Below are 22,454 nucleotides of genomic sequence, written 5' to 3' on the forward strand. Positions count from 1 at the left end.
GCATACTGTCGGCCTGCGGTGTTGATTATATAGCTGTAGGTACGTAACAGAATGGCGTATAACGTAGTCGTCCTACGATGGATGGGTTATATTGACTAGGCGTAACTGCTACACTCTCGGTCTGTCAAGCGATATAACTGCCACACATACGATCATCGTGATCAGAGCCGCGGTTAGCGGAAAGGATAAATACCCTTGGTGTTTATGCTCAGGTAGCAGATAATGACAACGCACGACAGCATAATTCCGCTTATACAGGGAGATATTTTCGGTGTAGGATATGATAATAAGCATGTGTGACAGTACACCATCGGCAAATTGGGAAATTGCCGTCGTGTTTCGCGAGAGGTCCGATCAATGGCGTCTCGGGCTGGCGTCATCTGTAAGTCATCAGGAAGATAGTTGTGGATCTTAACAGGCATACTGCATCTCTATTTGTCGTTTATACGCTTTAGGTTATTTCTACTGGATAGGAGGTAGAACTACGCAAGGCAAAGTGGTAAGAAACACACGAGCGTAATGACCGAGGTCTCTTCCTTTGAATTTACCGCTTGTCTAGCGCCTCGATATGCGGTTGGGTCAAAGTGACAAGGTTATATCATATTCGGAAGGGGAATATATTTCATTAAAACTAGTTGATTTCTACAATTGAAATATCGAAATGTGGTAATTAACGTTACAATATGTAGTAAAATACTCAGGCCGCAACATCCTCCGCTAGATGAATGCCCTTCTCGCTCTCTACCAAGAATGTTATTCAAAGTTGGGTCTCTAGCAGCGCATGTCTATACAATGTGAATTGTTTCAATACGACCCAGACATTGTATCTCCTTGGTGGTACGGTGTACCTTGCATGTCCGCGCATTGTCTAAGCATGTCATCCACTCTCCAAACGAGAACATGCCGATCCGCTGATATTCCTGCGCTCTCCCGGTTGGCTCGAGAATAAGGGCATGTCCAACATCCGGCGCTTCGGTATCATAACGCATGAGCAGCAATGTTTTATAACTTCCATTTTCGATAGGACGTCTATCAGGTTTGAAATCCCATACAGCCATAGTATTTTGTACGTATATTGGTGGGCGGATTTGGTCGCCTTTGATCTGTATGTGGAGCACAGCGCCGGTGATCGTAAGGCGCCCAGTAAATTGGTTATATGCAAGACGTTTTGTCTCTACACGTTCGACCTTCGCTTTGGTCTCTATCTTATGTGTCAAGTGCCCGGGGCGTAGCCGATAGTCAATTGGAACGCTGATCTGTTTCCATGACCATGAAGGCGTCTCTGTATCATCCTGTCGCCCAAGCTCTGGCCACCGTGTTGACCAAGCGAGACATCGCAATTTGTCATTGTGCCATATGCCTAAATCATATCTATCGCGAAGAGCAGCTTCAATCCGGTCGATAAAACCACTCAGCGCGATGATCCGATCGGACCCTCTGGTGAACTTTCTCCACGTATATTCCTCAACAACACTCCTCCACAATTGGTAGGCAGCGGGGTCCGTTATGCCATGTGTGGCAGTCAGGGCTAATCTCCTCACCCTCCGATTATCAATATCACGGAGTTTGTCAGGTGTCACTCCCCCCATCACGCCCACTGGCCTTCTCGCTGACGCACTTTCACAGAGGCAATCCCAATATATACCACTCTTTGTAAGGCTAATGATGCGGCGCGAGAGAAAATTTTCCTGGAAAGTCCAACCGCGAAAGTCAAGCTCCCCAGCGGGTCTACAGTCATCATTCCCACTTTCCATGAGCCACTTAAATCTTGTTTCCGCATTTGAGTATTCCCGCATTGGGACGGAAGAGTTCATCTCGTATAGAAATGGACGGTCCTTAGCGGCCTTCGACAGACGGGTACCGTCGGTCAGCGCGATTGTAAACAAGGCCCGACCGTATATAGACGCCATTCGGGGGGCCTGGTCACACCAATCGGCCTCGTCATTACCAGTAGGTTGAATAATACACTGAGAAGCCATGTTAACCGTATCAGCTGCCGTATCCTACAATGTCATACGTACTAGTGCGTCAACCCACAAATACTGGATTCCTAGAGCGTGGACTATCTCGCAGGCATCTTGAATAGAATGATCAAGTCTATCGGCGGATACACCCTCACAGAGCTCCTTTAGATTGTTCCGTCTGAGAACTATTGGATGCTTCCTTGGCCACCGATAGCTGAGAGCACAGTACACCGTGTTAATATCAGGGTCAACAGTGATCTTCACCGTGCGGCTATTACGTCCATATTGGGAGAGATCTATGAGGCGCTTCGGCAAACACATGTCGAAAGAATTATCGGAGCACTGATCCAAATGAGAGGACAAACAGTGGTGGAGCCAGTATGCCAGGAGAACCCGGACCCGGTCTATGTACTGGCCACGGCTGGAGTACTTTTTGAGGCGGCAGTAGATCCGTTGGAAATCGCCTATACTCTCTGAGTTGTGCTGAAAGAGCTAGCTATATTCTGGGGGCACTCACCTTGCCGTTCCTCAGGTATACAATATTGTAAAATCCGAAACTCCTCCAATCTTTTCATGAGAGTTGTATAATCGTTCAGGGCAATATCATCCACTATACTCGCTTCATTGACATCGTCCATCTCACCTACCTGGATTAGAGTTTCCATTACCCATTTGTGTATCCTGTCTGATTCCTTCTTGAGCGTTCCTTCTGCCATGTGTGTTTCCGACTTGTAAGGATACTATCGCTGGTGTTTTTCGTACACGGGATATTTGAACGATTGTTCCTGTGACGCTGCCCCTTTTGGTTCATCGGGGAGCTAGGCTAGGACGCAATTATATATTGTGTTGATCTTACGCTGACTTTGAGGTGGCACGTGGTGTAACCAATTAATCCGTTGATAGCTTTGCTTACTCATGAGAGAAAGAGATTTGAATATTAGCCAATAATCATTCTCCAAGACTGGACGTATCAGCCTTGACCTAACAGCGGCCCAATTTTGGGCCTAGGTCGTAGGGCCTCAGAGCTAACGACGAATCATGCAAGCCCTATAGGCTAATCGCGAGGTAGATAGACCCACCGAGGAGAGGATGATGAAGCTACCCCTCTTTTCATAACTTTTTCGTATTGGCAGGTTATTTTCTTTTGCTATTTTTTCCTTCCCGCTGCTGTGGTACATGAGTGATAACCTAAGTCAACAGGACAGTCGCTGTAAGAATGAGAGAGGGCAAAAGTCTTCGCCAAATTATGCTTTTCCTTGCCAAGGACAATAAAGTCGTGGCTGTTTACTCTGCCACCAGAGGCATATGTTGAATACCATAGAGCAGTTCCGAAAATGTTTAGTTTGGAAAATCCCACCACTAGGAGGGGGTGTATATCGCCTCAAGGCCGGGTGGACTTGGTTACTGTTCGGTTTCGTGGTCTCGTGCCCTGCCTCCTGTTCCAAGTCTCCTGTCTTTCACCTTAACAATAGCCAAGATAGGTTGTGACTGTGTATGCAGTGAGAGTGTATTGCCTCACGGGTAAGGGAAATGTGTAGCGCTGTTGTTAGACAGAAATGAATGGGTAGTCAAGCCGTTAATCTGCCATTACAAATTGGAGCTGACACCTTGTGCGACAGTTAGAAACGGCAGGATCGGAACATCCTCTGTATGTATTCTTAACCTAGATGGGTTGCGGATGTGTAGCTAAAGCAGAACCTTTAATTGATACAAGTCTGTCCTCGGGCAAGCTCAGCGTTCAGATCAACGGCATGGAGGCAGGTTCATTGTCGTATTCAGCCCTTGCTTGTTGACTGCCAGTCGCCGATTAAATCCAGACAAATCCCGCTTTTAACCTATGGCATTACCCCAAAGTTGCGCAGGTTTCGCGATAATGCACCCAGATCGCCATTATCTCCAACTTCCCTAATTTCTCCTGCATGTGTTTCGCCTTTGACAGCATACATAAATGCAAACTCCACGAGGAATGATGCCAAGGTGACGATACTGTGGTACAGAATGAGAGCCCTTCCCTTCAAGCAATCTCAAGGAGACTTACAATGCGATAAAGCTGAAGGCTTCGGCGGCGTACTTTCTGCTGCAAACGGTCTCGCCGTTCCAGAGGATGACACGACAGCTAATTTGGTTGAAGTCGAGAGCTAAAAGAATAAAGGCCGTAAGCCAACTACAATGGAGGGGTTAGCATAAGCTAAGGGAAATGAAGTCTGAGAAAGCGCGATCGTCGACTGACAGATACGAGAATGCCAGGTCAAACGCCAACACCGGCAGGAAATTGCCCCTTCGACGCCGTGTTGCGCAGCTTATTATCAAGGTGATGACATATAATGCAGGGGTCAGAACTGCCTGAGATATAGTTAGAGGAACGGTTGTGCCGGGAGCAAACGAGGGCAACTTGCAATGACGAGGGAGTAAATAACCGTAGTAGTTTTGGTGTTCTGAACTGCCCAAGCTGTAATGCCCAGCACCACAATTGCACTACTGCATTGAATGACATGGATACATAGGGAGAGAATGCTCAGGGCATCACTTGTTCGACCGCTACCTGTCATCGTTAATGCCAACCAAGTCTTTGATTTAATTATGGAAAGAGAACAATTGAACTATCAATGTTCTACACGTCCATCCTGGAGTTAAAATATGTAGACAATCGGGTTTCGTGGGTCCTGATGTCACCAGTCCATCGGTTTTAGGTTCTGGCTTCTGTTACATGGAAACCCCGACTCGTATATTCTCTGGGACAATCTGGATCCACGAGGCCATTTCCACTGTTTTATGCCTCCGGTGCCACTGGTAAACAATGGTGAAGCGAGATACGGGGGACCTTTCGAATATATTAATTGGATTTCTTTCAACATTAGGGCTAAAATTACTGCTTTGGGAAGTCCAGCGTGTGAAGCTCACGTCATGATGACAATTTGACTTTCTCTCAATTGGACCGACTTGCATGAGTCTCTCATTATTGTTCCCTGACTACTAACATGGCAGTTGATAGCTCTTTTTTAACTAAACTTCAAGTATGAGAAACTTCTCCGAGTTGTGGTGCAGTCGTGACAATGTTAGCGGTTGCAATGACCCTAATGAAGACTTCTTTATTGGTTCCCCTCTGGGTTTTGGTCTAGGTCACTGCTCATCCCCAACTTTACTCACAAACTCGGTCATATCATACGACTCTTCTGGGCTTGACATCGTCCGTCCAATCTCAGAAGCATGTTACTTCCCGCAACAAAAAATTCAACACAGGGATAGAAAGGGTGAGTTAGCACAGCACGAAGAGCCTCAGCCATACCGCGTCAGTAGCTGATGGTGATGCCATCCATGACAGTTTATTTGGCAGCCATCATGCCCTGGAACGCGCCACTACATATGACCTTAGTGAGTCACCCTATTACGCCCTGTATGTAGCTGCAGCGATCAATAATTGCCAGAATGCTCGGCGTCGAGCTTTCTCCCGGGTAAACATTTACCCGCCGTCACTGATTTATGCGAGTTATGCAAATGCTGACTACTGCAGTGGACAGCAGTATCCACGTGACTGCATTCCAGGCATAAAAAATGTGACCAAAAGAGAGGCACCAGAAAAACGATCAGACAACCTTGTTGCAAGCTATGTACTTCCACCCGCTGTAGGCTGCCAAATTCCAAGGTTTGAAAAGATCCTCAGCAGATCCAGTTCGCCTACTGCTTAAAATCTCCCTTAGCCAATGTAGGAAAAGCTGCGTCATCGGCTGTTTTAGCTGGTGGAGTATTTCGGGCTACCATTCATGATTGGTATCGGCATCCGACGTCCCGATCTCGCTTAGATCGTCAGTGCAATTTCAATGCCCCTAGACATGATTCTCAGACAGCCGGTGTTTGACTAGAAGCTTGACTGTAGCCAAGCTTACGTGCTGGCTGCAGACAACCGCCAAGGTGTCGCCCCGGATATCAAGAGAATCAAAGGAAAACCGACATAGTAGCTGGCAGCACCGTCTCCACTTAGATCCATCTTTGGAGCAGAGGCGATAGCATGGTATCAACAATGCTGGAAATGGGGACTTCATTATACTCCTGATTCATTAAACTCGTGGTCCTTCGCCTAGGCTACCAGTATTACTTCGTCAGTCAGTGGCTCGGTGCTTTTTTCTACAATTAGGTTAAGAAAATGGTTAAATAGCCTGATAAGCCCTTGATGGAACAGAAAGGTCTGGATAGCATCTCTATTCAAATATCCGTTTTTGTATTTTGTGTTCGGCAAAACTTCATTGAGTGAAGGTTCGTTCCATTCTTTTTTCAGTTCTACCTAAACTTCATTGACTGAAGTTCTTTTTCCCTTTCACTCCTTCATTATCTATTCTCTTTGACTCAACATGTCTGTTTCTAAAGTAGCAAGTGTGCTGCTGGCCTCGGTGTCGCTGGTCGCGGGCCACGGCTATGTCTCGAGCATTGAGGTAGATGGTACCACTTATGGTGGCTACCTGGTCGACACGTACTACTATGAGTCCGACCCTCCTGAGCTGATCGCGTGGTCCACCAATGCTACCGATGACGGCTATGTCGCTCCAACTGCGTACGATAGCTCCGACATTATCTGCCACCGTGGCTCTGCTCCTGGTGCGCTGTCCGCTCCGGTGGCTCCCGGTGGAACTGTGAAAATGACCTGGAACACCTGGCCCGACGATCACCATGGCCCGATCATCACCTACCTAGCCAAGTGTAGTGGCTCCTGCTCCGACGTCGATAAGACATCTCTGGAGTTCTTTAAAATTGATGCTGGAGGCCTGATCGATGACACGAACATCCCCGGTACCTGGGCTTCGGATCAGCTGATTGACGACAGCTATAGTCGCAGCATCACCATTCCCACTGATATCGAGGCGGGCTACTATGTGCTTCGTCATGAGATTATTGCTCTCCATGGTGCCGAGGATCTCGACGGTGCTCAGAACTATCCCCAGTGTATCAACTTGCAAGTCACCGGCAGTGGTACCGCATCGCCTAGTGGTACCCTGGGTACTGCTCTCTATAAGGACACTGACCCTGGTATCTATGTCGATATCTGGCAAAGTATCAGCTCCTATACCATGCCTGGCCCATCTCTCTATACCGCTGGAAGCACCGCCACTGCCTCTGTGGCTGCCGCTGCTACCACTACCGCTTCAACCACCCCCACAGCCATCACCAGCCCTCCCACTGAAGTCGCGGTCGAGACGAATGCCGCTGTAGAACCATCTATTGCATCTCAGACGACTCAAGTCGCTTCTTCGACGACGGCCGTCGTTGATGAGGTCGCTAGTACGGCCACATCGGCCTCTGTCTCTTCTACTGCCTCGGGTGTGCTCAGTGGTTCTTGCAGTGACGAAGGTGTCTGGTACTGTAACGGCGGCACAGCCTTCCAACGCTGCGTGAACGGACAGTGGGATGCATCACAAAACATGGCTGATGGCACCGCCTGCACGGCTGGTATGTCGGACACGTTGACTATCTCTGCTGCCAAGGTACGCCGCGATGCCCGTTTCCTTCGCCATCGTCGGGCCCACGGTCATCACAAATAGATTGAGAGATAGGGTCTGATAGCACACTTGGTTGGAGATTGGGCTTTGGGCGGATAGGCAGATAGCTCGAAGATGTCCGGTGCACGCCATGATTGGCCCGGCATTAAACATTATTTTTATTCTATGCTCTCCGCGGCTTTCCGTTATCATTGTATATTGACATATCTAAAATACAGTTGCTCTGGAGCACTGCTACGCTATCAACATACCCAACTCACATCATCCGCAATTGGCGGTTATTTATAGAGGTCCTCTCCTATGCCTATTTGTAAACCTAAACATTGGAGTGGATGTATTACTCACAGAACCAACTTCAACTATCAACTGTCAGAAGATGGGCTATAACGCTGATGGAATGTATAGATATCCAGCAACAGATGGATATCTCACAAAGATAAAAGTCGACAAACCCCAATACGACGTGATATCCCAAGTTCTCCGACGTTCTTTTTCTGGCAACTCTGGTTGCTTAAATAGTAATATATTTGAACGGGCTAGAATCGTTCTAAAACTAGTATTATAATCTTGTTTGACTCGTTTAAAGATTTCTAATATTAATAGATACTAACGCAAAATTTGGTATTGTCATCTGGCGGTAAAAAGATATAATATTCAGGGAGACAAGAAAACTGTATATATAGTTAAGTATGAATACTCCACTCCTAAATTAGGAAAATTAAATAAATACTATGTGTAGTAAAACGAACTAAAGAGCCCGCCAAACTCTAGATACATTAGATTACTGCTAAGCCGTCTCAGCCTTAGTACATAAGGGTTGTTCGGCCGCGAAGATGAGGTAGGGTTAGAGATGCGGGCAAATAGAAAGCCTGCACCGCACCGTCGGTGATAGAATGTGATTCCTTGGTAATTTGAATTTTGGTTAGCGGTATCTAGCTCAGAAGTATGTCCCTGAAGTGCGTGTAGTACTATACTTCAGTATATAGTTATCTAGAATGTATTACTCCAGATCCTGTATGCATACACAGTATATACGGACTACATTAGAGCACTCAACTGCCCTGAAGAACCCTCGCCCGTCCTCATCGCGATATCCTTATACTCATCCTCAAAGAAGAACTTGTCCTGACCAAACGCCGGCTGCAAATCCGTCAACCACGTGGCATCGGGACTCCATTTCGCAAAGAAAAGCTCATCACACCAGTTTGGATTCCGCGCCTGCAAGAACTTGAGCGCAAACACCCTCTCCCCCGCAACAACTGTATCCCCAACAACAGCAACCTTACCGGGACTGGCAGACATAGATGGACCACGAGCCGTACGTGCCGTACCGGGAAGTCGCGAATACGCCCCGCTGTAGATCTTGAACGCCTCCGCCAATGGAACGGAGAAGTAATCCCTCGCACCAGTGTCTCGTTCGACGAACATGTAATACGGGATGAGGCCAAGTCGGGCCTGGAGACTCCACATGTGTGCCCATGTCTCAGAGGAGTTGTTGATGTTTCGAATCAAGGGACCCTGGCATCGAATCTGCGCACCTGTCTGGCGGATGAGTCGAATTGCCTCTTGGGTGGCGGGGACTTCAAGTTCCCTGGGATGGCTGAAGTGCGCTTGGATCGCGAGCTGTTTGCCGGATGCGACCACCTCCGAGAAGAGATTGAGGACATCCTTTGCGTCTGGGTCCAGCAAGTAGCGATATGGCCACCAAGCGAGAGACTTTGTTCCGATACGGATTGTGGCGAGGTGGTCGAGGTTGTCTGATGAGAGTAGCGGCTGGATGTAGGATCGGAGGACCTCGGCGGGGGCAACCATGGGATCGCCACCGGTGATCAGGACATCCTTGACTTCTTTGTGCGTCTGGATATATTTCTGTAACTGGGCGGCGTCGTTGGATTTAAATGTCTGGCCCGATCCGACAGAGGTGAATTGGGCCCATCGGAAGCAATATGTGCAGAAGGCATGACAGAATTGGCCCTACATCGTCAGATACATCCCCCCTTAGAGTTATAAATATTGATGGATGACATACTTCCGACGGAAAGAAAAGGACTGTTTCACGATATTTGTGCTGCATCCCCGGTACCATTACACCATCTACACGAGGGACATTCTCCTCCTTCTGACCGGCTGGATGAGGGTTTAACCGTGCTCTGACTGACTCGGAGATGTTTTGCATGGCTACCTTTGTGACACCTGGTTCGCGCATTTGGGCTATAATGTCTGATAGTTCACTAGGATGCAACATTTTTGGCTGTGGGAAGGAAAGCTGAAATAAAGGATCATTAGGGATGTTGGACCTGAATATTTATTCAACGAGAACGTCAGTAGGCCTGTTTTCCTGTTTTATTATCACACTTACCAGTCAATCAGGTTCTCAGTGACATGGTTATTGACGCGCATGGGGAAAACATGGGCAGCAGCCACAAATGGCTCTGGATCAACTGTCGGACATCTTCTTTTAAACAATTCTGGGATCATGCTCTTAGTGAGCTGGACATAGTGCTTTTTGTGCATTTTGCTATTATAATATGATGGGTACTAACTAGGTAGAGGACAAGGGGAAAGTAGAAAAATAAAAACAAAAAAAAAAAAAAGCTATGGTGGGATGAGGGTTATCAGGAGAAATTGCACAGTTTAGTGACCTTACTGGCTTAACATCTTCCATCATAATAATTCTTAGGCTGGCTGAACATCCGGGTTTCAAACAAGCAGATCTTTCAGCCGATGTGGTCTGCAATACTTTGTAGTGGGGTAAGCAACCGACATGGTAGACGATCATAGCCCTTACTGGATCACTAGTTGATAATGCCTAGAGAAGAAACAGCCAACTCATCGCCCTAAATTAATAAACATTTGCTTTATTGGACAATGGAAATGAACTCTCAGGTGGAGCTCGCAGATTCAAATCTGATAGTGAGTCGGCGGTGACCTACGTAAGAGGTGGGCTTCTTGGGTTCACCTTGCGCATATAACGGTTGCAGGGCGGATATTGCGTAGGTAAGTGCATAGATACAGCGGAGTCTGATAAATTAAGTTGCGGCAGTGAACCATAGATACTGGTGGCCTCATGCTAGGCTAACGTTCTATATCTCCGTCACTGAACCCAGGGTTGAAAGACACCCAGGCTCAGAAATTCATTCCGTGCAGCAAAATGTGAGATCGTAAAGTTTTGAAGAGCACTGACCCAAGCTGTGTGGGTCTGGTGGCTGGACATCAGTGGGTCCAGGTTTGTACAGCCCCTCAGGTACTCCGAATATCACATCCAATTACGGCTTAATGCCAATCTGGAGGGGCTGAATTTCTCCTCTTTACAATCTATCCCACTTCCTTTCAACAAGTAACAACTCAACAGGCCTCCGAGAATCAGAGAATGTTATGCCCTACAAGGACTGAGAGCAAGCAACGTCCATCACTTCTTCCCAGGTGAATAGAATCGGATGGCGTGGGTGTTGAGATTGCAAAACCAGCTAAAGGAGAAACTCCCTTCCGCACTGTCTGGCTTGGCTGTAGTTGCTGTTGCCAAGCGTTGCGTGAGGGTCACCACCACAAACATCAGTTAGTGAGATCAACATCATGGCAAATATGATTGATTCATTCCCCCACGTGATATCGGCAGACAGTTCAAACAATGCATTTACGAGTGGGTCACGATTAGACGCTGGTACGTTGTCTGTCTCGGCCTTGTCACTGTTTTATCAGCTCTGATGATCGATCATCTTATTAAGTTCCCCTGCTGGAGTCAACCCGAACCCGCCGATATGAAGGTTACGGGTATGCAAGACACAATCTACTTAGAGCTTGACATAACGCGTGGGTTTATACACAACGCAAAGATAGAGAATAAACTAAAACGAGAGTAAAAAATAGGTGTATATTAAAGAAAGTATTACTTATACATTTCAACGATTACCGGTTTGGTCCGGGTCCAGCTGGTACACTGGGATTCATAGCGTGACAGCAACAAAACCTCCACGAAGAACTTGTATGGTATGCAACCGAATAGTATTCCGCTGTTCCCTGCCAGGCACCTAACCACAGGTCCCAGGAGTCAGATCCAGCTTTTCTGGCCTTGTGCAATGACTTTTGTCCATAGCCAATCTTAGAGATCGAAATAGACCTTCCTTATATACAATGATGTGAGGATGGCACAGTTGAAACAATATCAAGTACACTATGGTTTGCAAATTGATATACAAGCGCTAAGTGAGTGGAATCCGTTAACAGTCGGCCGAGTTTAAACCCCAGTAAGGAACTCCATACAACGGCTGAAAGCTTTCAACTCCGAAACTACTTGTGGTTCTTAGACATTCACGCAGTCGCAGCAATTGACGCAGATATTAGAGTCACAATTCTCTTCAGGAACAGGTGAAGCCACCAGGGCGCAAGGAGGAAGTTGAGGGATAGATACAGGGGTGCAACAACAGCCGCAACAGCAGGTACTCATGTCGACATCACTGGTACAACTGTTGCCGTAGCGGTCAGTGCAAAGAGGAATCGGAGGGTCTTGTCCGCCACCACCCGGGCAGACGTAACAAGCACAGCTGCCAAAGGAGTCAGGGACGCCATTGTTGTTGCAAAGGTTTGGAATCGCCCTAGCTGCGAGATTCTCCGTCTTTCGGGCAAGGACTGCACCGGCTAGAGCTAGACCCACAAAAGGAATCGCAACAATCGCTTTACCCTTCATTGTTTGTATAGAGTCATATCAAATAGGTAGTATTGTAGAGTACGATAAGGACGTAGCAGCGAGAGCACTTTGCGTGAGGCATCAGCCTCAATAAAAATGGCATATGGAGCATTCCATCTGATCTAGAACCGTGCCCGTGTATTACGACTCTTGTCGCGGTGACATTGCCATGACGCACGGCCCACGACAGAAGATAGTCTATCCATTCGTTAGAAACACGGCTTGCATGGGTTGCTCGAGATACGCTACGATCCTCTTCAAGGCCTTTAACTTCTTGGTTGGTCTTTCAGGTGTGGGCCACTTTGTGTTTGAGCAGGGTAGTGGGGAGCCAGGCCTGGTTTAGCCTAAGCCCTTTGCAGTCCAGAGCCATAATTTGAGTTAATAACTATTGAGGATGAGGAATAGGAAGAGACTCTCAACTGTAGAAGTTTAAATAGAGCTTAAAGGCTTAATAATTATTGAATTATCTAATCGTTTTATGGTACAGAGAAGGGGACCCTATGCTCTAGAGTGAAAGCAAACAGACATTCTGATTGATATCAATGGTAAAACTGGTGCAAAATAGCGAGCGCCGGTCATTTTCCCATTTATGCTTCTGGCGGTGGTGTGATCAGAACGTAACTCTAATTAGTCTAGACTAGGGTCGAAACAACCTGATATTAAGCAACCATGGTCTACACTGTTCCGGTATCCGATTGGATTTGGAGCGACCCTCTGGACACTCCGTATTCTGTCTTTCCAACATTGGGATCCATATTTTAAATTTCGTTGTTGGGATAGCATCACCGTCTCATCCTACAAGCCTGGATGAGGCATCAGTACTGAACCGATCGCATCCTTTGTGAGGATACTCGAGTCACGTCAGAACATTTCCGTAATTCCCGATGACTCCCTGCAGTCTAAGAGCCAGGCAGGGATCACGGCTCGCATGCTTCCCCGTCCCATCACCCTTAGTACTTATATTAGATATATCCAGAGACAGTATTGCCGGAAGGCTCAGCTGGCGAAACCACCTAAATCAGAAATAGAGTAAGATACGCGAGAGGTATTTACTAGCTATTTACCCGATTGAGTCTGGGGCGTTATTGCCACCTAATATAAGAATAGGAGTAGAATCAAGCAGCGGAATCCATTGCAGAACAGGTCCTACAGCTTGGAGCTATATTCTATCCAACCTATAGCGTAGAGGTAAATCGCGATGCAGCGATTACACTAACTCCCTAGCTCATGCATCTTTTTCCTCTACTTGTGGCCCTTAATTTTGACGTTCGGCAGCTTCTTCATCACCCTGTCCTCCATCCTGACCGCAAGGGGAGGCTACGTCACTGACTGGAACGCAGCTCACATCTTCAATCCTAGATGGTCCAAGCACGCAAATGCCCACAATGATCAAACTGTTACCACTGGCCTGCTACTGGCTCTCAGTTCCCTGTTCTGCCTCACCCTGACTAGCGTGAATCGGAATCGTCGTTATTATCGTAGGAGTCGTATTCTACATCATAGACCTGGCGATATTTCTCCAACGCTTCATGTGCTTCAGCAGCCGGCAAACTGCTAGGTATCTCAGCTGTACGAAGCTCATCGACATCCAGACATGGAGGACCAGTAAGGTATGGGGGCAACTCCCGTTCCATCGTATAGGGAACTTGGAGCTTCGGACACCCGGGCCGTGCTTCATGCTCTCGCGACAGCTTCCATGTCACGGTCTTAACATAATAATCCAGTTCCCCTGGTCGAACTTCATCGCGGATCCAGCGCTCGCCCCCCAAACATGAGCTACCGGTCCATTTGAAAACTGGCGTCTCGGACTCATGGGGGGTAAGTAGGAACCCGTCTTTCCGACGGAAATACCACTTCTCTGCGGCTTCGCGGGCGATATAGTCGACCTCATTCTTGCGTCGCTCAATCGATTCAAACTCGATACAAAACCGTGAGACGCTTTCCGGGAAACGAATTTTGTTCACCCATGTTGAATCAATCCGGAGCGGCTCATCATCCTCCCAAAACCAGAAGTCGGTATATCGAATCGTGAGCGTGATCTGTTTGGGATAGAAATGCGGCATATCGAGTGTCTGTTGGAACCGATCGCCCGGCTCGAGTACCCACATTTGCGCGAAGATGCGAATAAAACGTGGTTGAAGTTTTTCGTAATCAGCGTCCATTATCTTGAGACAGTCGCTCCACGTAGCTGATCGCGGCTTTCTGTCTGACGCGGTAAGGTATTCAGTATGCTCGGCGAAGATGAACGGCATAAACCACGCTTCGGTGTAGATTCGTTTACACGTTCTCAGGAGGCCCGTCGAGACATGCTGCGGACCATAATGACCTGGGCGAGTCCAATAGGTCTCCTTCTGGTATGCTCGAGTCGTGTCATCGTAACTAGAGAGGACAAATGCAAATATCTCCTCACGGATCTCGGATGGTAGCCGTGAGAATAGCGGACTTTGGCGTTGTTCGTGCTCGAAGGAGAACCTCAGAGGGCCCAGAGTTTCGCTCATGTTTGGGCCTAATGGGTGTACTCCTAGGGTTACTGGTTGATTCAAATGCCCTCCTTGGTGTTGTTAGAATCACCGCCCAAATTTCGTCGTGTTGAACAGGACAATATTCCTCATATACGATAGGAATGATAAGGCATTAGGCACTTGCACTGGTCTTGCTGTCATCTCAGATAGCCTGTTGCTACCTAACAGCCTCGTCTCTGCCTATTGCACGTGACACCACTACTCCGCTCCGGATGAGTCAGTTCATGATCCCTGCCCTACTTGGCATGAGCTCTAATGATACCCTAACTATAGACTTCATAGAAATAAGCCAGCATACAAAGACCTGAAAGCTAATATTTCCATGTGCACAGTCCGGAGGTCAACGATGCTACGAATTTGAAGAAGAAATCGCTCTCACGGGACCTTTAAATTGCGTACATGGCAGACAATACGTGATAAATGTGGAGGAAGTGGCAGCTATCGGAGAAAGCTGCTCAGTGTGTCTGCAACATTAGATAATATCCGTGTGATACTCGGGAGCTGATATAAATACATACTGAAGCAAGAACTAAATCCCTTGTGCGATATGGGTGACAGACATTGCAGGCCAAGCTTTCATTGACTCAACCCGACAATCAATGACAATTCCAACACTAAAGATTGCCAGAACACATTGCAAGACAACTATTTCCTGCCACATTGCCGATAGCTGGGCAGTCATAAGCATGTTGGTAAACCTGCGATAGATTTTGAATACGGCCGATCCACTGCGTACACTGAACGTCATGCCGGTGCTATAAGGCTACTAATGAGTGATGACTCCCAGGTGCTAAGAGAGTATGTATCAACCTACCTGCTTTTATTTCCATGGAAAGCAGTCGCTTTAGCAGTGGCAATCATTGGTATCTGAGTCACAGTACCCAAAAGTGTCGGGGCAGCATGTGGCCGGATTGGCATCGTCACATTGCGTCTGAATACACTTTCGCTTGACGTTCATCGTGGGAGATGCGATGACCGCAGTAATGAGAGCCAGGAAAAGTGCGGTTGACATAGAAATGAGCTTCATGATAGAAATCGTATGTCCGGATGTTAACAATCCCATTACCGTAACGTTCTAGGTTCTCACTGGGTGCCTCTGCCACGTATAATTGTCCATGGCTCGCAAATCATGGTTTGGAATGCTTGAACAGCTTGGCTCATTATCTTTAGCTATTCAAAGAACGGGGAGCGAGAAGTGTCACCCGACAAAATGCCTAACTCCACTTCGCATGTCTTCGTCTAGATAGATAGAAGTAGCGATCGTGTCTGAAAGAAACATTATCGAAAGCCCATCCATTTACCGATCATATTTCATAGCACAAAGACCATCTTGAATGAGGATCTTCCAAAAGAGCGTTTATCAAACAACGATAAGTTTCTATTCCCACGCCATCATCGCCGTCCTAGCAAAGCTAGCAGTCACATGTCCGTAGTCTGGTCATCTTCGTAAGAGAGAGATCATTAATCTCCCACCCTGAGACAAATATCGAAGCAGACACCGGTGTACGTTGTAGCCCATTGATCGCTTCTATACATACTAATGTATTGCAGGTCGAGTAAGTAGCGTATGGTTATCAGTTGACATGTAGCACCGAATGTGATCATCAATTCCAGAACAGCGAAGATTTCCGGAAGCATTGCGTCGGAAAGTAGTAGCCTGGCCAACACAGGTCTGGGGAACCAGCTTTGAGATAAAGCATCAGGTCCGATAGACCTACCAACATGCTATAGGAGACTAGTCCATACCTATCCCATGCCCAATAGAGGATCCATTGGCATAAGGTTATTCATGATGACAAGCAAGACAGGGGGTGTGTGCAATGAGCGCTAGTTCAATACCAATCCGGACTTACCGGTGGAACCATAGGATAAATAGCCACTGGACTTTACTGCTGTCCTGCAGTGTTAACCTTCAGCATGAATTGAATGATAAAGAATACACAAATTCTTATGCACTACAAAGTCATCGTGTGGAGATATATCGGTTTTTATTTTGAGGTACGGAGGTGAAAATATCCTAGTCACAGCCGGCGAAGTTGAAAGGCCAGCAATACCAACCAGGCCACCCGGTCAACTCTAGTAGTATCTGTAGGGAAGAGATATAAGTCCATCATACTAGGGTTCTGACTCCCCACGTGGTCGAGGAAACACCTGGTTTCTGCAACCTCGGCGAGATTCCACAGTAAAGCCTAAGTGGGTAATTACAAGATCAGGGTGCGAAAAGTAGCATCGGGATTGGTTGCGCGAAGGGAAGTGGATCGACTCCACATTCCACGGTTGAATGACGAATTTATGAAGACGTGATTGTATTGATTATCCAACTGTGCGGAATTGCTGCGCTCTTTCCACTTCTTAACCAACGGGTCCACCCACGTTAAGGGCCGCAGTTCGCCCGCATTTTTATTTGTCACGTCTATCTCAAAATGGCGAGCAACGCGATTCCCCAAACACCACGTGTGAAGCTTAATGACAATGTGTCTATACCAATTGTAAGACATTCCGCGGCTGGGTCTGCTGGTACACTAATCGATGCCGATAGCTTGGTTACGGCACCGGTACGGCGTGGTACAAGAAAGGCGACGATTCAATCAACCGCGACCTAGTCGAAGCAATCAAGACCGCAATTCGCCTGGGGTACCGTCACTTGGATGGTGCCGAGGTCTATGGCACTGAAGCCGAGCTGGGTGTAGCAATTAAAGAGAGCGGAATTCCGCGTGAGGAACTCTTTGTCACAACCAAGGTGATTACGAATATTGCGGATATTCCAAATGCCATTGATCAGAGTTTGCGAAATCTTCAACTAGACTATGTGGACTTGTAGGTGCAATGATGACGAGTGACCAACGGAATCTGACATGTTGAAACAGATACCTGATCCATTCACCTTTCTTTGCGAAAAGCGACGGCGAACTGCAAGAGGCATGGGCGGCCATGGAGAAGGTCCAACAAAGTGGAAAGGCCAAAGCGATCGGTGTATCAAATTACCACCAGTCACATCTGGAAACCACGCTCAAAACTGCGACAATTGCACCCGTCATCAACCAAATCGAGCACCACCCCTATTTGCAGCAAGAGGAGTTGGTCCGCTTCCAGCAGGCAAAGGAGATCAAGACAGCGAGCTACAGTCCCTTGACTCCTATTTTACGTGCGCCGGGGGGCCCAGTTGATCCCAAGGTGGCTGAACTAGCTGCGAAGTACAAGGTCACAGAAGGAGAAGTCCTACTGAGGTGGTCCATCGACCGCGGAGATGTGGCAGTCACCACAAGTAGCAAGGAATCCCGATTGCAGGAGTTCCTTCATGTTCTTACATTCCAGCTGACCCCGGAGGAGGTGAGAGATATTTCTCAGCTTGGTAAGGAGAGACATTACCGAGTCTTTTGGCGGAAGCAGAATGGAGAGGAATAGTCGTAGGACGTTCACGTTTGTAACTATCTTACTTCAGAGGGAGATGACCAATATGAGTCTTCGTTCGCTCCAAAGCAGCGCAATACATTGTGACGTTCTTTTGTGTAGCCTCAAAGGAACCCCCTATCATTAAGACCTATATATGTCAGCAAGTCAACCATAGCTATTAGATTCGTAACTCTTTGCCGAAGTAGAGGATCACGAATCCAACCTCGCTATATTGCAAGGACTATGCGCAATAATAGTGGCACCAGTAACTTGTGCCTCCGGGAGGAGCATGTAATTCATAAGTATCTTACAAGGACTTGATCTCAACAGTCACGCAGCACGTGTTGGATGAAAGCGGATCTTCAGTGGGACATAGGTCTAGTATTGGGCCTCAGCTCGGCAATAGAGAGTCTACCACACATTCCACAATGCAGATAAATGCGGGGAATCAACCCATATCATATCTGCTGCAACCGTTGATTCCGTCTTTATGTGTCTGGGGCTTTGAAGAGCGTATTCACAATTCATTCTAGATTACTCAATCCTCAGTATGTCAACGAGTCGGGAGCCCTCCGGCGGACGTGGCCAAATACGCAATGCAGCCCAGCGGGAGCGCAGACGCATCTTAAACCGAGAGCACCAGCGACTCCGACGTCAGAAGGCCAAGCAGCTATCTGACACGACCCGGGAGGAAATGCCCCAGTTGCGACAAGACCTCACATTGGCACTGGGAAGATTGGACAGGCTTTGCCAACTTGTGGAAACTCATGAAGTCTCGGACCATCTCATCGCTAGTAAGCCAACTATAAGAGCAATGGAAGGTGTAACCAGCGGATACGCACCGCCATTCCCAGTACTTACCGTGCCAGGCGAATTCCGGATCCCAACGAATCTCATTGCGGCCAACGAGCATTAATTCATTTTCCTATTTTTTTAGGGTTTCTTGTGCTATTTTTGTCGAGTTCTTTTACCACCTATCTAGCCGCCGTTGATTAGTTAATACAAGTTCTAAATCCTAGTTGACCCGGTAGTTCGCTGTCATGTGACTATATATATCAATCAGTTCCCCGGGGTTAGTGTCTGGAGTCGTGAAAACAATCTGCTGGCGTGGAATGCTATCTTGGAAGAACGTAGAGGAAGCGAAAAGTATCGATCCACACAGCACCTGCGCGAGCTACCGATTTATCCAGGTTGCCGCCGGCTTTTAATGATGTCGGCTCTGCGAAAACATTCGCGATGAAGATGTCCAGGTTGCACAACGACTTTGGCAAAACGATATACAGTGTGAGTGGCATGTTTGGCCGATGGACTCCATGCATTCCAGATGCTATTTCCGACCGCTGAGTTGTCAGTTGCAGCCAGTAAGGCAAAGACGAGGTGGATAAAGTGGTGGCTACAGGTATAAACAATGGTAGTCCATAACGCGCCGCGAGTCTGTTTGCCTACTGTGTTCACTAGCAGCTAGACCACCCCCAGAGAGAGCCTCAGGCATGACAGCTATCTCCAGTATCCAGGCTATCGATCGATCGCCATCGGTAAAGTGTAGGAGATCACGGTCTGTGCGGAAATCAACTCCGCTGCATTTCAGTCATTCCTATTGGCTTCGTATTAAATACCAATGGGACCAGAATAGATCGACATCTTCCCCTCTTTTTCTCCTCTTTTAGGGACCCCGCAGTACTCGGCCCACTGCATTAAGTTGTCCAGTCTCGTAATGGGCTGGACTGCACAACCTCGAACGCTTGGATTGTGCAACGACGGTATAATAGTCGACTTCCTTTAAGAGGTCGGTATGAAATTTGATCGTCTATTAGATGATACGAATGACAACTTTTGTGTATCAACTGACTTGATCTGATCGCTGTCGGCTTGCATTAGAGACATGGGTGGCATAGGCAGGATTTATGTCCTACACACTGCGCATAACTTGTAATTTGGTACATGAAATTATTCACATTACTGGCCTATCCTCGGCTGGTGGTTGCCTTTGCCGAGTTTTGCTTTTGGGTGTGAACGGCATTGGATGTGTGCTATGGTAAATCGCCTGCTTTCAGAGACAATGATGAGGTGCATCTCCGAAATGGACGGTCAGATCATAGGTGGACGACGTCGTCCCTTGCGGGGTCACTTGGCCCTAGTCATGGCACTTTCTAATGTAACCTCTTATAGCTTTAGCAGCCATCTGGTCAGATAAATTCTATCCTTGAATGGTGTCAGACGTACTTCAAATGACCTTACCCCAGTAGGGAAGCGATCATATTGTTGAGCAAATAGATTGCACTGCCTACAAGATGGCGAATCCCATCAATACAAACCGCCACATTCGGGTTATCATTATTGGAGCCGGTGCCAGTGGCCTTCTAATGGCCTATAAGCTCCAACGTAACTTCGACGATGTGGAATTCCAGATTTACGAAAAGAACCCAGATATTGGCGGGGCCTGGTACGAAAATCGATATCCGGGATGCGCCTGTGACAATCCCTCCCACACATATGTTTGGGTATGTCCATACTACGGGCCTGTTGCAATCTATAGCTATCAGCCCGGGCTTGTGGCACTAACAGACGGCTCCTGCTAGTCCTTTGATCCAAATCCGAACTGGTCAAGTACCTATGCCCCTTCTAGTGAGATATTTGAGTATTTCAAACGCTTTCAATCTCGCCTTAACCTGAACGAAAAAACCAAAGTGTCTCACCGGGTTATCGGAGCCAAGTGGGACGGTGATGCGGGGAAGTGGAACGTTGAGATCAACGATATCCCTAACAACACCGTGGTGCAGGACGCTTGTGATGTGCTTGTCAATGCAGGAGGAATTTTGAATGCCTGGAAATATCCCACGATTCCGGGATTGCATGACTTTAAGGGACAGCTAGTACACAGTGCCGCCTGGGATACCAACATTGATTTAAAGGGAAAGCATGTGGGATTGATTGGAAATGGGTACGCAATTGTCGGAAGGATAGAACAACACATATAACAAAACTGATCCAGTCACAGATCATCTGGAATTCAGATTCTCCCAGCCATTCTCCCCGAGGTTGCCAGCTGTACCACGTTTATTCGAGGGCCAACATGGGTTGCCGTCAGCGGCCTTATGGGTTTGCAGCCACGAAGGTTCGAGCCGGATGAGAAGGACAGGTTTGCAAAGGATCCGAGCGCATTGCTTACCCTCCGACGTTGGCTCGAACACAACATGAACAGAATATGCCCTTTGATCTTCGCAAAATCCGAGGCCCAAGACGACGCGCATAAGCTCTTTGTCGATTCAATGAAGGACGCTCTCAGCAACCCGGGCTTGGAAGACAAGGTTATTCCTTCGTGGGCCGTTGGCTGTCGACGGTAACATTTCCCAGACATTTTTTCATTGGTGTGCTGGCAGGGGTACCAATTTGCTAATTTTGCTTCTAGGTTAACACCCGGTGTAGGATACCTACAATCTCTGAACCATCCCAAGACCACGGTCGTCCATGGTGAGATTAAGAGAGTCACCGATCGAGGTTGTCAGATGGAGGATGGAATAGAGTATCCTGTAGACGTGCTGATCTGCGCAGTAAGCTCCATCGCCTTTTAGGGAAAGGCAGAACTGATATCTCATAATGCCTAATTCATAGACCGGATTCGATACTACTTTCAAGCCACGCTTCCCGCTCACAGGCTTGAATGACCGACAGCTTTCGGAGGATTGGAAAGATGAGCCCAAGTCTTACCTTGGAATTGCTGCCCCCGGTTACCCCAACTATTATATGTTTCTTGGGCCCAATAGTCCAATTGGTAACGGCCCAGTACTAGTAGGCATTGAGGGTATCGTTCTCTGAAAGGGTTCTGGTCAATAGTCCATCGCTAATAATTGCTTAGCCCAAGCAGACTACATTTGCAAACACATTACGCGTATTCAACAGCAAGGCATAAAGTCGATTGAGGTCACTAAGGAAGCCGTGGATGACTTTATCGAGCACAAGGATCAATATATGAAAGACATGGTGTGGAACCAAGACTGTCGGTCCTGGTACAAAGGCAACACATCGGACGGGAAGATAATTGCGTTATGGCCTGGGAGTACACTGCATTATATTGAAACCCTTCAGCAGGTACGATATGAGGACTTTAAGGTACAATACTTCGGAAACCGCTTTAGCTACTTGGGAAACGGTATGAGCAAGCTTGAGATGACCCCAGATGCCGATCTAGCGTACTATATCCGCCAAACGGATGACGGCCCAATTATTGGGTCCAAGTTGATCTACAAGAAGGCAGGTCCTGAGCTGACTGCTATCAATATAACAGCTGGCAATGCCTCTGGGGAAACGACAGCGGATATGGCTCACTTGTAGCTTGCCAGTGAGGTGAGACATATCCTTGTCAATGGCATAGTTTTGTATATACATTCTTGACTTCAATCCG

The 22,454-nt window shown here is 47.5% G+C and overlaps 10 protein-coding genes across 10 annotated transcripts; 5 read left to right on the forward strand and 5 right to left on the reverse strand.

The window, feature by feature from the left end:
* Positions 1-785: 785 nt before the first annotated feature.
* On the reverse strand, positions 786-2,680 carry BDV38DRAFT_280165 (heterokaryon incompatibility protein-domain-containing protein; the record flags this gene model as incomplete). The annotated part of the gene is made up of 3 exons (XM_032059231.1): positions 786-1,967; positions 2,022-2,428; positions 2,482-2,680. The coding sequence occupies 3 exons, from the start codon at positions 2,678-2,680 to the stop codon at positions 786-788; spliced, it is 1,788 nt and encodes a 595-aa protein (XP_031916229.1).
* Positions 2,681-3,799: 1,119 nt separating this feature from the next.
* BDV38DRAFT_280166 (MARVEL domain-containing protein) lies at positions 3,800-4,513 on the reverse strand (the record flags this gene model as incomplete). Its single annotated transcript, XM_032059232.1, has 4 exons — positions 3,800-3,950; positions 4,003-4,128; positions 4,195-4,307; positions 4,382-4,513. The coding sequence occupies 4 exons, from the start codon at positions 4,511-4,513 to the stop codon at positions 3,800-3,802; spliced, it is 522 nt and encodes a 173-aa protein (XP_031916230.1).
* Positions 4,273-4,954, reverse strand: BDV38DRAFT_240146 (uncharacterized protein). The gene is made up of 3 exons (XM_032053859.1): positions 4,835-4,954; positions 4,361-4,785; positions 4,273-4,307 (listed from the first exon to the last, which is right to left on the reverse strand). Exons 1-2 carry the CDS (start codon positions 4,908-4,910, stop codon positions 4,634-4,636), a joined length of 228 nt encoding a protein of 75 aa, XP_031916231.1. The 5' UTR covers positions 4,911-4,954; the 3' UTR covers positions 4,273-4,307; positions 4,361-4,633.
* A 1,061-nt stretch (positions 4,955-6,015) lies between these two features.
* Positions 6,016-7,495, forward strand: BDV38DRAFT_290454 (lytic polysaccharide monooxygenase auxiliary activity family 9 protein; the record flags this gene model as incomplete). Its single annotated transcript, XM_032061480.1, has 1 exon — positions 6,016-7,495. The coding sequence occupies exon 1, from the start codon at positions 6,311-6,313 to the stop codon at positions 7,493-7,495; it is 1,185 nt and encodes a 394-aa protein (XP_031916232.1). The 5' UTR covers positions 6,016-6,310.
* Positions 7,496-8,784: 1,289 nt separating this feature from the next.
* BDV38DRAFT_240148 (uncharacterized protein) lies at positions 8,785-9,156 on the forward strand. Its single transcript, XM_032053860.1, has one exon. The coding sequence runs from the start codon at positions 8,892-8,894 to the stop codon at positions 9,144-9,146; it is 255 nt and encodes an 84-aa protein (XP_031916233.1). The 5' UTR covers positions 8,785-8,891; the 3' UTR covers positions 9,147-9,156.
* A 222-nt stretch (positions 9,157-9,378) lies between these two features.
* BDV38DRAFT_240150 (uncharacterized protein) lies at positions 9,379-10,191 on the reverse strand. Its single transcript, XM_032053861.1, has one exon. The coding sequence runs from the start codon at positions 9,965-9,967 to the stop codon at positions 9,809-9,811; it is 159 nt and encodes a 52-aa protein (XP_031916234.1). The 5' UTR covers positions 9,968-10,191; the 3' UTR covers positions 9,379-9,808.
* Positions 10,192-11,952: 1,761 nt separating this feature from the next.
* On the forward strand, positions 11,953-12,504 carry BDV38DRAFT_240151 (uncharacterized protein). Its single transcript, XM_032053862.1, has one exon. It carries the CDS (start codon positions 12,307-12,309, stop codon positions 12,478-12,480), a length of 174 nt encoding a protein of 57 aa, XP_031916235.1. The 5' UTR covers positions 11,953-12,306; the 3' UTR covers positions 12,481-12,504.
* Positions 12,505-13,252: 748 nt separating this feature from the next.
* BDV38DRAFT_27357 (uncharacterized protein) lies at positions 13,253-14,809 on the reverse strand. Its single transcript, XM_032057695.1, has one exon. The coding sequence runs from the start codon at positions 14,633-14,635 to the stop codon at positions 13,586-13,588; it is 1,050 nt and encodes a 349-aa protein (XP_031916236.1). The 5' UTR covers positions 14,636-14,809; the 3' UTR covers positions 13,253-13,585.
* A 2,273-nt stretch (positions 14,810-17,082) lies between these two features.
* BDV38DRAFT_290456 (aldo/keto reductase) lies at positions 17,083-18,064 on the forward strand (the record flags this gene model as incomplete). The annotated part of the gene is made up of 3 exons (XM_032061481.1): positions 17,083-17,148; positions 17,232-17,476; positions 17,527-18,064. 3 exons carry the CDS (start codon positions 17,083-17,085, stop codon positions 18,062-18,064), a joined length of 849 nt encoding a protein of 282 aa, XP_031916237.1.
* A 2,279-nt stretch (positions 18,065-20,343) lies between these two features.
* On the forward strand, positions 20,344-22,384 carry BDV38DRAFT_280172 (flavin-containing monooxygenase; the record flags this gene model as incomplete). The annotated part of the gene is made up of 6 exons (XM_032059233.1): positions 20,344-20,553; positions 20,632-20,993; positions 21,051-21,392; positions 21,462-21,603; positions 21,665-21,854; positions 21,909-22,384. The coding sequence occupies 6 exons, from the start codon at positions 20,344-20,346 to the stop codon at positions 22,382-22,384; spliced, it is 1,722 nt and encodes a 573-aa protein (XP_031916238.1).
* Between the last annotated feature and the right edge of the window lie 70 nt (positions 22,385-22,454).

The sequence above is a fragment of the Aspergillus pseudotamarii genome (genome assembly GCF_009193445.1).
Source record: "Aspergillus pseudotamarii strain CBS 117625 unplaced genomic scaffold BDV38scaffold_12, whole genome shotgun sequence".
Classification (NCBI taxonomy): domain Eukaryota; kingdom Fungi; phylum Ascomycota; class Eurotiomycetes; order Eurotiales; family Aspergillaceae; genus Aspergillus; species Aspergillus pseudotamarii.

Bases quoted from the DNA above. Each gene is read 5' to 3' on its own strand.
- BDV38DRAFT_240146 (XM_032053859.1), bottom strand. From the start codon at position 4,910: ATGCAAGTCGGTCCAATTGAGAGAAAGTCAAATTGTCATCATGACGTG. The intron at 4,786-4,834 runs GTAATTTTAGCC...TATATTCGAAAG, and splicing joins ACGCTGGACTTCCCAAAGCA to GTCCCCCGTATCTCGCTTCA.
- BDV38DRAFT_240148 (XM_032053860.1), top strand. From the start codon at position 8,892: ATGAGGCCAAGTCGGGCCTGGAGACTCCACATGTGTGCCCATGTCTCA.
- BDV38DRAFT_240150 (XM_032053861.1), bottom strand. From the start codon at position 9,967: ATGCACAAAAAGCACTATGTCCAGCTCACTAAGAGCATGATCCCAGAA.
- BDV38DRAFT_240151 (XM_032053862.1), top strand. From the start codon at position 12,307: ATGACGCACGGCCCACGACAGAAGATAGTCTATCCATTCGTTAGAAAC.
- BDV38DRAFT_27357 (XM_032057695.1), bottom strand. From the start codon at position 14,635: ATGAGCGAAACTCTGGGCCCTCTGAGGTTCTCCTTCGAGCACGAACAA.